The following is a 17,290-nucleotide window of genomic DNA, read 5'->3' as shown; positions in this document are numbered from 1 at the left end:
AATGTCCCTATCAGAACTAGGTTGCATATCCCCTTACTTATCTGGATGTTAACATATGAGCAGCATCTGACACAGCATTTTGAAAGAGAAAACTGTTAGTCACAGTATAATGAATTACAGCTAAGGATTACATAAATATGCAGCACCTATGCCAACAAAGAGCAATGACAATAAGTTATTCATGTCTTTTGAATGAAACCACTGGTCAAAATGCATTTTTCTAATTGAGTGGTCTGCATCCTATCATACAATCCAATCCTACAAATTACAACCATTAATTAGAAGACACCCCCCCCCCCCAATGTCCTTGAATATCTCAAATGGCCTAGGAGCTTGGCTTCAACATGCCATAGAGTGCATCTTCTTAGCACGGCCAGTCAAGAGCACCTTCTTCCTGGTCTCATTTGTGCACCAGGTACAGAGAAAAGCAGTTTTGACCGCAGCTCAATAGCTAGGTGCAATACCCTTTTATTTATTAAAACATTTCAAGTTCACATCTCCTCAAACTCAGGGCAACTTTTTAATTCCTCCAATTTAGCAATTAAGGAAGTTATTTAAATATTAAATATTTAATTTAATGAGGGGGGGGGAGGCTTTCAACACAGATGCAAAAGAAAATAGGAGCTAAAAGACTAAGCACATTTTATTTGAGCTCAAATTTATCTGAACTAGAGCCCAGTTCATCATATGCAATGAACTGACTCATGGCAATGCAGACTTTTAACATACATACACACATACACACATACACACATACATGGAGTAGAGTAGTGGTTCTCAACCTGGGGGCCAGGACTTCTTTGGGGATCGAACAACCCTTTCACAGGGGTCATGGTAGGGCAAGCAGCTTGGCTGGGCTGGGAGGGGGGTGCGATCACCACAACAGCCTTGCAGGGTTGAAAGAGATAGAGCGTTCATCTTTCTGGAGCAGCAGAAAACAGCGAGACTGGCATGGTGGGTCAAGAGGCAGAGCTGAACTGAGAAACTCCGGGGGAAAAACATTTATATACAATCATGAACAAAGGATCTTCATGCCATTGGTCAGTTTCGGTTTAATTTCTGTGAAAGAACACTTGCATAATTTTATGGCTGGAAGTCACCACAACATGAAGAACTGTATTAAAGGGTTGCGGCATTAGGAAAGTTGAGAACCACTGGAGAAGAGACCCTGAAATCCAGGAAGCAATGAGTTAAATATAATTACATGAAATACCTCTGAACTCCTTAGTTTTGCTGCAAAAACGAACCCGAGTAGATTGTTCCCCCCTCCTTCCCCCAAGGATTTGTGGCCCTGGTCTGCTAGTCTTTAATCCTAACATTTCATCTACATGTATGGCTAGCATCTTCAGAGGTATGGCCTTCTCTCTGTGGCTACTGGCAAGTGTGGAATGTTCAGTGTGATTGGCTGTTAACTATTGGGTTTGTGTGGCTGGGGTGTCTTCAGATTTGTTGGTGTTTCTTTAAGTACAGGTAGGTTTTATTTTTAAACTTTCTTCCTTTTTGTAAATACTGTGCCTTTATCTCTGGAATTTCTATGATGGAAAACACTGATGCAGACAACTGTTTTGGAAAGTGCTTTGAAAACAGTTCCTTTCATAATTACAAATACATTAGTAATGGAAAAAACATTTCCATTTCCAGCCATTTCAGTGGCTATCATCCAGCCATGTAACAGCTACATAACAACCAACAAAAAACTAGTTATGCTCAGTTAACATGCCCTGGGAAAGGTGATTTATGGGGGGGGGGGTATCAACATCAGAAGACAGCAAATAATTCCATACAGGGAAGACTCAGAAACTAAGCATCAGCTTTCTAACCATGTGGCATTTGAGACTAATAATAGAGGTAATAGACTGTAAACACTGTTTATAGCACATCTGTTTGATGATAATTTTAGGCCTTGGTTAAAGAAAGTGCAAGCCTTCAAACTTTACTGTCACTAGCAAGACAGATGCATTGCTAAGCTTTGATTAGAGTGTCATTAACTGTCCACCCCTTGTGAAGTTTGTAAGTAGTGGCATGATTTTGGAGGGGGGAGGAGACAAAAATGCTGCTGCTGCTTGATGAGCTCACTACTAGATTATTTCTAATCTAGTTTTTTTACAAAATCAATCTGTTTTTGTAGGAGACTTTTCTTACACTTGTGAAATTCAGGCTTCGATAGCTTATAGAATAGCTCTAACCTTCTTTATAAACTATTGAATTATAGTATTTACCATACCAGGTTAAGACTGTACAAAACACAAGTTCTAGGCAACTATCTAGTCCATATCATTTTACTTCCCAATCCGAAAAAATAGAAGTGCTATTTACAACACTTCCTACAACTAAAAGCTGTTTGTTGGAAACATAAAAAGAAAATGCATACTACACCTCTTCAAAACGTCCTGAGGAATGTGAATGGCACGCAGTTTAATTGGTTTTTAAACTGCAACACAGTAAAGCACTGCAATCTGTTCAACATGCCAAAAACACAAGCTTTTGCTTTGAGGAGCCCCTGGACAGACAGCCACAAGCGATTCAGAGGCTGGAGTATTCTGTTCCGGATACTTTCAAGAATAGCATATCACTGATATGTCAGGGTTACATTATTTACCTCTCATACTGAGGACAGTACAATGTGGTCACTTGTGAAGAGATATTTGAAAAGTGTGGACAAAATCTTCTGCCTTGGATTTCTACTAAGCACCATGTTTTTGCCCTTCTGAAGAAAAAGAATCGCTATTGCATTTTAGGCATCTTTGCAACAGGCATGCAAGGAAGACATCTTACTGCTCAGGGCACATGGGGGGGGGGCAGGATTATCTGCTGTCTCAATTACTTCCACCACCTGTAAGAATCTCTGTGCTTTGCCTTTTCTAGAACTGGTGAGCAAAAAGCTTGCGCTCTCCTGTCAAAGAAAACTGACAGTTTTGTTACTAAACTAATATAGTACATGTAGGAAATGCTGCTTGTAAAAAGATACTTTACCAAGGTCTTCATTCTCCACAAAACTAGTTACATCTCACCATAAGTAGATACACTAATATATCATGATTCTGTACCCAACAATTCTGTAATTGTAGCAACACACCAGCAATTATTATGTTTCAGGATTATTAGTCTATTCGGCTTCTTTACCTTGTAATTCCATTTTAACATTTATACACACCTATCTACCACCTAAAATATTAAGGATTTTTACAAAAACAATATACAATGTTAAGCCCCTCTAACTATAAGCTAAAAACAGCATTAAACAGAATGAGCAGAAATAAAACAAAGCCCAAGTTACTAAAAATATTAAAACCAAAATAGCAAGGAAACTGCATATCTATGTAGAGCAGGAGAAACATCCCAACCATGTCAAATGTATGCATTATTTAAAAAAACACTGCATTTTGACCAATTGATATTTGGCAGGCCTCACACAGAGCGCATTGCAGTAGCCTAACCTGGAAATAACACAGGTGTGGAACTATAGCCAGATCTTGCATTTCAAGGACTAGTTTGTAACCCATCCAAAAGCTAAAGGGAGTATAAGGACAGCTAAGCACACACCTAAAGTATAGGATCTATACTCTAGAATTTGAACCTGTTTAAGAGGGATTGTGACTCCTTCCAGAACACTTCCTTATACTTTTCTGCAGGTTTTCACAAGCACTGGACTTTTATATTGTAAACTAAGGGTAAAGCCCATTGTATTTTTAAATACAATGGGCACTAGCATAGGCACGGGTGGGGTGGGGTGGGGTGGGGTGGGCTCGCAGAGCTCCTAGCAGGCTCCCCCCCCCGCTGCGGCAGCCCCAAAGCCCCCTCTCCTCAACCCCCCCCCCCCGATGTCCCAGCGCATCTCCGACACGGCGGGCCTGCTGTTTTCGGCACGGCTAAACCTTTCTGCCCCTCCCCCCCAGCCTCGGCGCAGTGAAAGGAGCAGGCAGGACGCACCGGACCAGCTCTTCTTGCTGAGCCGATGCCTTCTCCCCCCACCCCGAGGTCCAGGCTTCGGCGTTGTGAAAGGAACAGTGCCACCACGTCTCTGACGTGGGGAGCCTGCTCTTCTGACTATGTCGAAACCTTCCTGCCCCTCCCCACCGAAGGTCCCAGGGCTCCCTGCCGGGAAAGGAGCAGGGCTGCCAGCAAGGCCTCTTTCCCCGGCCCCCTAACCTCGGAGTCCAGGACGCGCCCTGACCCTTTCCCCTCCCACCTAGCCCTGTTTTCTTTTTACTTCTCCGCAGGAGCGGTTTACAGATGCTATTGGAAGAGCAGTAATTTCCTACACCCTGAAATGTTTCTTCAGAGTGCAATGCCATTCCAGATGGTATCAAAAGCAGCTGATATTCAGAATGAAAGGGACTCACTGCCCCCCACTTCCCTACAAAGCTCATGTCAGCAGGATGACAAAAAGAGGTCTAAAGCTAGACTGAAGTCATTCTTATCCAAGTTTGCTGTAACTGAACTACCGGTACCCATGAGCATTGTGTCCCCAAAATGAATATTCGTAAACAGGCTATTGTTGTAGAGCTCTTCGGGGTCCAAGGAAACCTTTTGAGAGGTTGTAGAATTTCTGCATTCAAAGTAGCTTGAAATTTCCCCCGACCTTAATAAAACATTCATTGCTCGCTATAGTTAGGTAGTCCTTCCTATATCTATCTTTTAAAGACTCAGTGAGGGCAAGTGTTCAGCATATTATTCAATATGACTACCACATTATTCAAGCTGTTCACCCATATCCTTGGAGCACAATTGAAAGTCATTTAAGTACAGATCTTCTTGATAGGTCTGTGACCAAAGCAGAACAGATGTTTTCCATTCTTCAGTAATATGATACAGGTAAACAGGCAGAAGGCTGAATATATTTGGACCCAAGTTTGTCACAACACACACTTGTTTTTCAGCTGGTCTATGAACACACCAAGTTACTACAATAGCAACAAATGAATAAGACAATAGCAACAATAGCAATAGCAAGACAATAGCAATAAGACAATAGCAACAAATGAATAGAATTTTCTTTCTTTTTGGGCAGGTGGATTTGCTGTGTCTAGGTATTTTCCATTTCTATGAACAGGAATCACACCTAGCAACTACTTTAAAAAAGGCTTCAGGTCTGTATTCTAATTGCTAGTTAGCCTTCTAGTTTGGCTTGCTTAAGTTAGTTAAGCTACCTCATCACCTTAGAAAATAAGCTTTGCAATAGGAGTTTGAAATGGAGTAATTAAAGTTCTGTGATTCAAATCACAATTCTCTTCATTATAGGAATGTCAACATAGATTAATATGATAAAATACTGACTTTTTTATTAACCACTTTCACTTCAAGTTATGAGCCATGTTACAGCAATGCTTTGCTACTAGTTTAATTTTAACCAGAAAAATCAGTTGTTTCGTAACAGTATGGCACAGGCATACATGTTGAAGTTCATCTGAATAGTTCAGAACTGCATAACCAAGTAACCACATGCACAGCATTAAATACACTTGAAGAGCTGAGACTTGTATTCTTGAATATGTCATCACTCAATTCAGAATACAGATTTTCCGCAGTTAGTGATTCCTGTGGCACTTGACAATGCCATTCACCTCAGATATCCACTAACTCTAAAGAGGGTTCCCTTTATTAATTGTAGCAGATCTTAAAGGTAAAGGTACCCCCTGTGCAAGCACCGAGTCATGTCTGACCCTTGGGGTGATGCCCTCTAGCATTTTCTTGGCAGACTCAATACGGGGTGGTTTGCCAGTGCCTTCCCCAGTCATTACTGTTTACCCCCCAGCAAGCTGGGTACTCATTTTACAGACCTCAGAAGGATGGAATGCTGAGTCAACCTTGAGCCGGCTGGTGGGATTGAACTCCCAGCCTCATGGGCAGAGCTTTCAGATGGCTGCCTTACCACTCTGCGCCACAAGAGGCTCTTGTAGCAGATCTTACCTTCAGGTAAATACTGAGAGCTTTTAAGTAGACTCCGCTTTAGAAAGCAGCAGGTCTATGACTTAATTTGCAGCAAAGAGTTATGGCCATCTGTACAAAAGTGACTGTAATAAGAGTTACAGGGTTTCTTCTTGAGGAAAAAATTATTAGCAGAACGACCATGCAGTCATGGAATAATTTGTATTCCTGCTTTTAGGCATTGCTCACCTGTATACATCTTCATCAGTTGATGCTTGGCATCCTTCTCCATCTATAAGCTAAAACAGCTGAACCCAAGAATTAGAAATCAAATAGAAGTCTTAATTAGTTTCAACCATTTCTTAATCCCACAGAACAGAACCCTGGTTATCCAATAAGCCATCACAAAAGGAACTAGATCCCTCTGTACATGATTTTATTATTTACATAATACAATATCGCATAGATGCTGGGTAGCATGATTATGTGCAGTACATAAATATGAACTATCTGTACACATTTGTATATCTAATAACTCAACCAAGGACAAAGTTTAAAGCAAAAACCTGATGCTTTTAATGAAGAAACTAAGACTGAACACTGCAATCGATGTCAGAAGTAGTGCCTTGTGTATACACAACTATTTACAGATGAGAACAGGCATTACCACTACACTAGTCTAAACTGTATTTGTTTATATAAAAAACACAAGTTTCATACATCACAAAAAACCTTCCATTATAACACAGAAGTGATATTACCAGACAAGCATCAGTGAAGTATACTGCCTTTTCTAGAGTTGTTATTGTACAATGCTGTAGATAATGCAGCCCATGCAATACACCCAAGAACACTACAGTCCTACACCCAAATACTATTAAAATGATAAAGCAGCCCTCAGAGTGGTTCCAGGTACCACTTAGTCTACAGCAGCCATATTGGGTATGATTTTTCCATGCAAAATGGTGCAATCTCACTACATCTGAAAACTATAAAAATTAAGAGCTAAGATTCTCTTGAACCCAGAACACATTCAACATAAAATGTATATGAAAAATTAAATGCTTAAATACATTTGCAACCTAGGTTCATCAGATGCATGTTACTTGACAGAGCTGCTGTAGTTAAGTTTATTAAAAAAAACATATGTAGCCTTTTGTTTGTAAACTGTAAAACAAAGTCTTCTGGTTTTGTGCTACACAACTTTGCTACGCACAAGAAAAAGCAGACAAGTTTTTTGTTGTAGGCTAGTTCATAAAGTTCTGAAAATAAATTTCTCCTTTGGAAACCAGTTTAACAGTTGAGCGATTTTCATCAGTTCCAAGGATTTCACCCTTCCAGATCTCAGATTTCTTGCTTTTGCTTAGTAGGTGACCTTACACTGCAGCTTATGGCACCTGAACAAGCATTCTCATTTAGAAAATGGATCTTCTGCAGCTCAGCTCCAGAACTACGAGTTGTGGAAATTAAAGAGGACGAAGTTTAACTATGGTAAAAGTAGACTCATTTTTTCCTGGTGTACACTTAATCAAACAGGCACGTAGCACTATCCAAGGATGATATATCTCAATTACATTCCCAAAAGGCAAATCTGCTGCAAACATGCAGATTTTATGCATCTGTTTGGCACATGTGAACTAGACAACTCTGTCCTTTGTGTATGTCAGTTTTCCAGTGCAGGTCTTACTCTTTCAAATCATTTTTGGGGAGGGCATGTATACATCTTAAAGGGCTGTATCTATCCAATTCTCTGCCTGTAACACCCACAACATCCTAAAATATCAATCAATAAGACAGACTAAAGTAAAACTCAGGAGAACATCAAAGGAAAATGGCCATGCATCTGCTCTTTAATGTTTTCCTAGGATATTTTAAAATAAAAAGAAAGGAAATCAGTCTTTTCACCGAGTAGGTTAGTTTATATTCTCTGGATTTTTTCAGCCACAACAACTGGATTCTCTTTCCTGATTTTTGCTGCAGCTTCTGCTTTGTAATCATATGGGCAGTTGTGCTTGTCAGAGTAACGATGAAGTCCACAAAACAGATTTCCACATCGGCAGTCAAACCCTGTTCAAACAATTGAGTAGTGTCACTTTGAGATACTGAAGCAAAGAATTATTAAGACCATTATTCAAGGCTAGCAAATTAAAACCCCATGAAAAAATCAGCATTTGCTACCTCTGATTTCCAGTACTGGAAAGTTTAACATACATGGAAAACATTAATTACCACAGATTGTGTGGACCAATGCACATACCTGTAAGGCCAACCTTCTTTCTACACATAAAACATCTGTTCTTCTTTGGTTTGGGCATTTCAGGCGTTTTTTCTTCATTCTGAGATGTACTAGGTTGAATAACTGTAGGGCTGGGTTGAGTTACAACTGTAAGAAGAAAGAAGAGCTGATTGATTAAAACAGTACAAGGCACTTCTAATGGATTCCAAAAATGATACAGCAGTAATAATTTAAGACTACCTAAATTGCTTGGAATAACATTTCTTAAAGAAAGCATCAAATTATAATCACTTAACAACATTAAAACGTTCAAGGATGTTCATCTAGTCTAGCCTTTCTCAACTTTTTTACTGAGAAACCCCTGAAACATTCTTCAGGCTTCCAGAAATCCCAGAGGTGGTGTGTATATGCCCACCTAGGGCCCATAACCTCCTCCACTCCCTCCAGGCCCATCATTAGCAGGGTCAACATGACCATATGATCATCACCTAATAAATGTTTAACAAAATTTTATAAAATTAAATAATCTCCACCCATTCAGGAAACCCTCCCAGGGCCATCATGAAACCTTGGATGAGAAAGCTGCTCTAGTCTCTTACATTTTTTATGAAATCTAAAATAGGAATTATCAATCTCATGGTTTTCTGATTGAGGCCTGCAATCATTAACTTTCCAGGTTTCTTCATCCTCCAGCATCTATTTCTAGCACCATGTTATTACACCCAAGTGAGGTACCAGCACTCAAGGAAGAAATGTTATTCACAGGGCTGCAGGGGTAGGAAAGGGCACAAAAAATTCCAGTTTGGGTCCTGAATTGAACCAGAAATACCCTGAACGAAACTGGACAGTTTGGACCCTTCCTTTCTCCCTGCAGCAGCAATGGAGGGGAAGGATTGTCCAGGAAGGGGTAAATGGGTGTGAGCAAATTAAGCTGTCCATTTTGCTTTGTCCCAGCTTTGAAGGGGGGGGGGGGAGAAGGGGAGGAACCAACTGCTGAAACCTAACAGCAGGATCTGCCAATGAGCTATCAGGTTTAAATGGCTTGAAACAGGCGAACCAGGCAGAAGTCTGGTAAATGTTTGGGGAAGGAGCCCTCCCAAAACATTGATTTTGGGCCCCCAAATGGATTTTAAGTTCATGCCAAATTGTGGCTCATGAAGAGTTCATGCGCTTCCCAATGTGGAAATAAGAGTCATGAATATCAGGCGGCTATACTAGGAAGGGGGAGAATCATTTCACCCTGCCTGTTGCATAAGCAGAATTCCAGGGACGTGGAATGGGGTAGCAATTTCACCCACACCCCATTGCAGCTTCCCAACCAGTATGGCTATTATTCCAAACAGGTCTTCCAACCCTATGAACAGAGAAGCTTTTCCAGGTTATAAATGGTTGCTGGTGTAAAGGGAAAGTTGAGGAAATTAGGTGTGCTTGTATGAACCTTGCATGGTCTATATGCTGGATTTGACCATACCACATGACTAACAAAAGCTAAAAGGAACCAAGACACCACTTGTGATATCAAAGCTTTACAGGGACATGAAAAATTACACCAGTTCCCAAATAATGGCTATAGGTTGCTTGCTCCATGGCTAGAAAATAAGCCGTTTGAGAAAACAGGAAGGATGGTGGCCTGGCATTAAATGGCTTCATGCAACTACCTTTATACCCATGTTCCCAAAAAAAAAAAAATTACTTCTGCTACCTTGGATGCAATTTTTTTTACCCCCCCCCCCACCAAACAGCTGCTGCCCACTAAGGTGTTCAAAAGATCCAGAAATAGGTAGGCACTTCTTACTTGTATATATTTTTCAGATATACTGCCATAGAACCACACATGAGAAACAAGCATGAGTTCAAATTTAGTTATAAAGTCACTTGAAAGCCATTTTACAAGTCCATAAACTAAAGGTTACAAAGAAATCTATGCACTCTGAAGTTTTCTTTCCATTTACAATAGTGCCTGTTTATTGAATAGGCTACACAGCTTTCACCAAAACCTTCAACTGGCAACAAATTAACTGCTGTGATAACGCCAGAATTTACAGCCCATAATGCATGTTGAAGCAACAATCAGTTTTCATTATTCAAAGCCAGATGGCAACTAAACATGCTTCTAAGATATCAAAGTACTGCCCTTTATTTTAACTGATGATGATGAAGCTGCCTTATATTGAATTAGATCATTGGCCCACCTAGGTCAGTACTGTCTACTGAGACTGCCAGCAACTCTCCAGCGTCTCAGGTGGACACCTATCATAGCACCCACTGGCTGATAAGTTTTAATTGTAATGTTAGGACTGAGCCCTAACCTGCCCCTCCTTATCACTAGTATTCAGTGGTGCTATTCAGTTAATATCTTTCAAGCTTCTGTTGTCAGAAAAAGTCAGCCTATATATGAAACTGTTATTGTAAGTACTCTGCTATACAAACATGAAGTGGCTTATGCTAATTTGCCTATATCACATTCTCAAGTTGAACCATTATATAGAATTAATCTTCATGACATTGGGTAAAGACTTAACTTTTCAAATGCTATAGCAATAGTAAACACAACTAAAGAAAGCTTAAGTTATAACTGTTTATATGACTATCCTCATTTGTAGCTTGATTAAAATATTTCCAGTAGTCTAAGTTTACTGAATGAGAATTAATACACATAACAGAAAAAAAATTAAACATTGGGTGCATTTCAACTCTGAGGCCTTTGGTGGACAGAAATGCACCCCAAATCTTCACAAGTATTTCAAGAACACACTAAATACTCACAATGTGAAAAATGAATTTTGATTAATATATGCAAGTCTCTTCTATTATTAGCCATTAAGCATCACCAGGCTGAAACATTTTTTACTGATTTTTTAAAGTGGATCATTAGCATTCAATGCATTTTAACTACTGAATGTAGTAATGTAGTAACTGACGTGGAAGTGGCTCGTATATGAATAGTTCAGAAGAACTTTAAACTTCAGTGGTTGTTAATAATAGATTTGTCTTTTACTGCATAATATATCTTAACACTAAAATCTAAAGGAGTGTTAATTTTTTCTCCTCCTTGATTGTTAAAGGTTTAAAGCTGCCAGGTCCCACTGAACTAACTGTGCCTAAATTATTTTTGAAAAGCATACCTGGCTCAGTTGTCTCTGTTTTCGGAGTTACTTTCTCCTCTCTTGAAATGCTCATTTCTGTCATTTGCTGTGTTACAGGCAAGGCGGCAACAGGCACATTTCTGCTTGTATTCAGTGAAATGAGAGCAATTTGTTAGTGCTGTTAGGAAGACTAACAACTTATAATATTCAAATGTTATAACTCTTGAGCTTCTTTTGATAGCTGCTACTGAGCCCACTAGTGCTAAAGTTTGATGAAGCAAACTATGACACCTAAGTGGAAAATGTGGTAAGATATTAGATTCATTCTGCCTCCACAAAAGCCCCCCCTCCCCCCCAATTTTAACAGAGTGGAAAATTCAACTCTGGCAGTTACTTCCTCTACAAACTAGCTTTAACTTGAACTGTACTGTAATGCGCAGGTGCTTTCCTAGACCTATCTTCCAACCTTAATTCTTTATCACAGTACTGCCCCCCCTTTTCTGTTTTTACCTTGATTTGTCAGATGTGCTGCCAGCAGCATCTTCACAGTTGTTTAAACTAGTTTCTGCTCTTTGTACAGATACAGAGTCTGAGGTAGGGCTGTTGGAACCACTTGATGATCCTGCACAACACAAACATAGAATAAATACACACAGAGAATTGTAAATGTATAATATGAAAAACCAACACAAGTTGTTACTGCAAGTCTTCCAAACTAGTTAACAGTATAATGAGAAAGACTAAGAACCAACAAATGGCTCAAAATTGGGCCACAGAACAATGTCTGTGTCTAGAAAAGTGTATTTCTCAGACATGACAGTATTTTCAAATCACATTTATTTATGCCCTGATTTTCTTCCCAAAGAAGTTATGACATAACTTGTTTCTCCACTCTGTGAGGTTGGCTAGACTGACTGAGTCCAACTGACCCAAGATCATCCAAGCAAACTGCCATGCCAGAGTGGGGATCTGAATCTCGTTCTCCCAAATACTAGTTGGACACTCTAACCACTACATCCATTATGTTTCATACTTTGCTTTAAGACCTACCCATTGGGCTGATTCGTCCACTGTTTTGTTGTCGTTGAAGATGTTCTTTATAGCAGACTGAACACATTCCATTAGTTCTAGGATTCCCATAAAAACCACATCCTGTGCTACACAGCATGGGCCCTGGGGTCTGGTTGGTCTCTTGAGCCATCTCTATGCTGAAAAACAAATTTTAAAAATTGATTAGGGCCTACCACATGATGGCATGTTTGATTAGTTGTGCTGCAGCATAGTATCACTCTACCCTAGGGTTCCTGAATGCATACAAGCTAGAAGGGATGCCTACAGATAGAAACTCTTGAGATACTATCCTGCTTTTAAGTTATGGCTGTCTGCCCAAAATTATTAGGATCAAGAATTGCGCTCATGCATTCCTCCCTCATCCAGCCAGTCCTAACAGCAGCAGATAGCAGGCCTGAAGTGAGAGTGGAAAACTGGGGCACTTTCCCACACCTCATTCCCCTTCCTATGCTTGTAAGGCTGAATGAGTATGCCTGCTCTCATATAGTTATGGAGGAGTTATAAATGGGATGCATATTTGGGTGTAGATTAATTCTACCCAAATCAGAAGGAAAACAAATATTACCTGAGCGTTCCATAGTTATTTTGAGAAAGCTCAGTTACAGAACAGGCTTATGAATATCTATCTTCTATAAAATGTAATTATCCAGAATTTTCATCAGTCTCTACTGTTTAAGGGCTGCATCTAGGCCCCAGAGATAAAATAGTTTTCAAAACACACTTGGATAAAATTAATTTGGTCAATGGTCCAAGATAAGATTTACCACTGCAACACTTTCCAGAAACATACACTGTCTTAAAGCAACTTGTGCAGGAAATTAGATCCTGTATTAATAAAAAAAACATCATGCAATTAAGTACTTGAAGTATACAGAAATTAGCTGTTACTTCTAGTAATGTTAGTAGGAATAGGCTGTCTAAAATATGTCTGCTTAATATATTCATTAACAGGAGCTTCTCATTTTACAGTAACTGAGCAAAACGAGCAACTATCAAAGCAGGCCACACATTTTAGGCTGCTAATAAAGGCCTCCTCATTTGTGTACACCCCAAGAGCCAAAATTTATATCATGCTAAATATTTTACCTTCATTAAACAATAAACTAAGACTGAATTTAAAAAAACTGATCCACAGAGCCCTGGTTCAACAGGATTACAATAGAAAATTATTCTTTTCAAAAAAGCCACCTCTGAAACTCAAAACATTTTCCAGCTCAAAGTTTTTCCTCTGTGGACAGCCAAAGAACTTCTCACTTAAAAGTGTATTACCTGAGAACCTATCCAAAAATAACCCTTGTTCTCAATGGCCATAGGGAGTTTGGCTATCATGTGTATAAATGACTAGAATGTTTACAGCAGATCTTTAAAAATATTCTCAAGGAGGACATAACAGTGTTCCAAAACAGTAGATGGGCTGTCCAGTAATATCACATTACTACTAGCCCAACCTTCATTTAAAAAACAACGTCTCCCCAAGTCACTTTTTATTTCTTAAGAACCATATGAGTAATTCTATGCTCATAAATATGTTTATAATGTGTACAATTCATATCAAAATATTATTTGGGGGTAATTATAAATAGGAACAATATTTAACCAACTAAACCTTTGACACATAGTCATTTTACTATTATGTACAATTCACAACATCCAATTCAAAGTCCTTCAGATATTTAAAGCTCTTAAGATCACCATGATCTTTATGAAGAAATATCAATTCCTATGAACACCCACAAAGCTGCCTTACATTGAATTAGATCATTGGCCTACCAGGTCTTACCGGCAAGTCTTCCACACCACCAATTACTTGATCCTTTCAACTAGAGATGCCATTGACTGAAACTGACACCTTCTGCATTCCACTTTGCAAGAGAACAAAATTTCATTTCAAGGGGTTCTCATGTCCTGGTTGCAATGAAACTTTAATTTCAAGCAGCCTACTTCCCTTTACCACTTCATATATCCAGTACAACAGTTGCTTATAATACCATTGCATGTGTGCTTGCTTGTTTTATTATTTCTCAGAAGCTATGATCACATGGGTGCGTGCATTAGCTTCCGCTTGTCACAAGGCTGCAATGTGACAGGCTGAGCTAGAGGCTCAGACACAAAACCTTGTCAACAGGGGCCTCTGAAATCAGCTTCTATTTATATCTCATAGGGCTGCCCAACTCCTGCACAGTACACAGAACTGAAACAGCAGAATTCAAGCCCACTAGGACTATATATATATATAAATATAAATATTTATATATATATAAATGTTGATGTTAAAATAAGGCTTATTCTAGCCCTTAGCAAGAGTAGTGGAAACAGCAAAGATTAACTTGAGGCCTGGATGATTGCTGCTCTGCCACTCCTAAAAACTCACCACTGATTGTATATACCAGATGGTTTATTCCTAAAATATCTATTTCACTCTCTGCTCTCCTACACATCCTAAAATGTGTAAAGGATGTCTGTTTTTACTTCATACTTGCCCTTACAGAACTGCTCAAACTTTCACAACATAATACAAAAGAATAACCATTATAAAATGCACTTAAGTGATCAAAAAGCCACAAAAAAGCAAAACAACTTAACCTTTCTTTTCTTGTTTAGGGAAAGCACATTTTATAAGCTGCTATACATGCACAACACACATGTTTTTCCTCATATATAACCCAAACCATTCAGCTCAGTTTATATACACACAGGCTCAAAATATATGTATGTTTATACACACAAATATAGAAGTATAAGAATAAAAATGAGACAAAGAAGCAGAGACAGAAATCCACAAGGGACTGCTAAATGTATAGAAACTGCACCAATGATATGAAGATGAATGTCTGATCTATTATAGTCATTTAAATATTGTACTTTAGAAGGCAAAAGGCAACTTAAATAAATGCTTGTGTTGGAGTGAAGGGAAGAGAATCGTTACAGTTAATTTCAAGGGCAAATGCGAGAGCTTGGGTGGTGGCATAACAATAAAACAGGCAAAAAATGGACCTTTCACAGTGGCACGATTGAGAGACCAGCCAAGAGAGAGAAACAAAGGAGAAGGCGCTGCCAACAGCTCAAAGCGTGGGGGGAGGGGGGCAAGGGAGGAAGAGAAAACCTATCCTCGCTACAGCGCCAAGGACTAGGGGACATAAAAGGCGCTAAGGAAATAGATTTAGAAAATGGCAGACGGGGGATGATCGGGGCGGGCTCTAGTTGCAAGGCTGGTGGGGAGGGGAGGGGGAAAAGAGGGAGCCGGTCCACAAGAGGAGGTGGGGGCCCTGCTGGAACTGGTTCCCCCTCTCCCCGCCAACCACAGCCAGCCAGCTGACGAACTCCGGCACCAAGGCCTCGGGCCTTAGGAAAGAAACCACTGAGTCACGGCAAGGCCAGTTCAGCGCGAGGAAAGCCGCCCGATGCCCCCGCCCTCGGGTCAGCACCAGCCAGCGAGGAGGCGCGCACAAAAGACCCCCCCTCCCCCGGCCGGGGACCGGGGGTGGGAGAGAGCCCCACGCGCAGCAGGAGAGAGGAGGAGGAGGGGGCGCACTGTCTCGCCCGGCTCTTTGTTTGCCGTTTCGCTACAGCTCAATTATTTTATTATGCACCCCCCCCCCCCCCGTTAACCGCCATGACGCCCCACCCCACGCAAACATAATGCCACAGCTGCGGGAAGCGGCCATTAACTCCCCCCCTCCCCACCCGGGACAAATAAACTGTAGCCCCGGAGGCGAGTGGGCCCAGCGGCCCTTTTGTCTGTCTTCCTGGCGAGAAGGAAACAGGCGCCGCGGCGTCCTCCCGCCGCCCCGCACCGAGCGCTCGCCGGCCCCGCACAAGCCGGGCGTCCGCGGCGCCCTCGCCCACGCGCGCCTCTCCCCGCCATTTCTCTCGCGCGCGGTGGGGAAGACTCCCGCGGCCTCCGCCCCCGCCCCACCAGGCGCCCAGGGTGGCGGCGGCCGGGTCCGAAGACTCACCTGCTCGCTGGGCGTCCGCTTGCGGGGGAAATGGGGCGAAGTTGAATCGCGAAGAAGGCGCCGCTCTCCCGGCTCTAGCGGGAAGGGAGTCCCGGAGCTGCTCCTGCAGCAGCCGCCGCCGCTTCCTTCCTTTGTTCCAGCAGCAGCAGCAGCAAGAGGAGACTTGGAGGAGGAGGAGCTGCCACTGCGCGGGGCCAGACAACGCCGCGGGAGGGGGGAGGAAGGGGGCGAAGCGGAGAGGAAGATGGTTCCTTGCCGCGCGCGCGGGTGATAATGGCGGCGGCGGCGGCGTCACTGCTGCTGTGCTGCTGCTGCTGCCGCCACGAGTCTTCGGGGCCTGCTGGAATTAGGAGGCCTCACGCGCACAAACCGCCGCCTGGGTAGACTGCGAGTGCGCGCGACAGCACCCGAGAGGGACCGAGTGTGGCTGAGCGGCCCAGCTGGGCGGACGGGCACGAGCACCCTCGCCCGCTCAACCCTGATAAGAGTTACTCACTGCTGGCGGGAAGGGGGAGGGGCAGGAAGAAGGAAGGGCGGCCCCATACGTCATCGTTTCGATCCCCTCCCCCTCCCCTCTCGGTGGGAAAGAGAACGCGGTCGAGGCAGGGAGACGTGTGCAAGAGCGACCGCGCAAGCGCACGCCTCATAGTCGGAGGCATCGCCGACGTCACTTTCTCCCTCTCTTCGCCGCCAGCGGGGAGGTCGGGGGCGGGATTGAGGGCTGTGGAGGGGCAGCCGGACCGTGGCGGCCGCTTGTTTATGCCTCGCTTTCTCTTCTGCACCAGAGTGGAAAGGCCGCCCCTTGGGTGTTTATTCGGGTGGCTCGGCTCTCGAGAAGCCCGGCGTGGGAAGGCTGCCTTGTAGGGTCTCTTCTCCAATGCGATCCAAATAAACCTGCTGATCCTTAAGCATCCCGAGACTCTGGCGTGTTTTTGCTGGCTGACGGTGACGAGGGCTACTGCCCTGGGATTCTTCCAGCTGCCGTGGCACAAGTACCGACGCGCCGGAGCTGGGCTCTCACGAGAGCTCTGTGTTCATAGAGAGCGGCGGCTGTGTCCTTTGACTGAATGGGC

The 17,290-nt window shown here is 42.3% G+C and overlaps 1 protein-coding gene across 2 annotated transcripts; it reads right to left on the bottom strand.

Annotated features, from left to right (window-relative positions):
• Nucleotides 1-6,287: 6,287 nt before the first annotated feature.
• ZFAND5 (zinc finger AN1-type containing 5) lies at nucleotides 6,288-16,743 on the bottom strand. Of its 2 annotated transcripts, none has more exons than XM_077344794.1 (6): nucleotides 16,218-16,743; nucleotides 12,241-12,398; nucleotides 11,701-11,812; nucleotides 11,230-11,330; nucleotides 8,126-8,251; nucleotides 6,288-7,935 (listed from the first exon to the last, which is right to left on the bottom strand). In XM_077344794.1, the coding sequence occupies exons 2-6, from the start codon at nucleotides 12,389-12,391 to the stop codon at nucleotides 7,787-7,789; spliced, it is 639 nt and encodes a 212-aa protein (XP_077200909.1). In that variant the 5' UTR covers nucleotides 12,392-12,398; nucleotides 16,218-16,743; the 3' UTR covers nucleotides 6,288-7,786. The 2 variants fall into 2 exon arrangements, with proteins under 2 accessions (XP_077200909.1, XP_077200910.1); XM_077344795.1 differs by lacking the exon at nucleotides 16,218-16,743 and adding an exon at nucleotides 14,042-14,220.
• Between the last annotated feature and the right edge of the window lie 547 nt (nucleotides 16,744-17,290).

Source organism: Paroedura picta, chromosome 7 (genome assembly GCF_049243985.1).
Source record: "Paroedura picta isolate Pp20150507F chromosome 7, Ppicta_v3.0, whole genome shotgun sequence".
Classification (NCBI taxonomy): Eukaryota; Metazoa; Chordata; class Lepidosauria; order Squamata; family Gekkonidae; genus Paroedura; species Paroedura picta.
Note: the sequence above shows the minus strand (reverse complement) of the source record. Positions and strands in the feature narration are given on the sequence as shown.

Excerpts from the sequence above, each read along its gene's own strand:
- ZFAND5 (XM_077344794.1), bottom strand. The coding sequence starts at position 12,391 with ATGGCTCAAGAGACCAACCAGACCCCAGGGCCCATGCTGTGTAGCACA. Across the intron at positions 11,813-12,240 it reads TGGACGAATCAGCCCAATGG|GATCATCAAGTGGTTCCAAC; the intron begins GTAGGTCTTAAA and ends TGTGTTGTGCAG. Across the intron at positions 8,252-11,229 it reads AACAGAGACAACTGAGCCAG|TTGTAACTCAACCCAGCCCT; the intron begins GTATGCTTTTCA and ends TTCTTCTTACAG.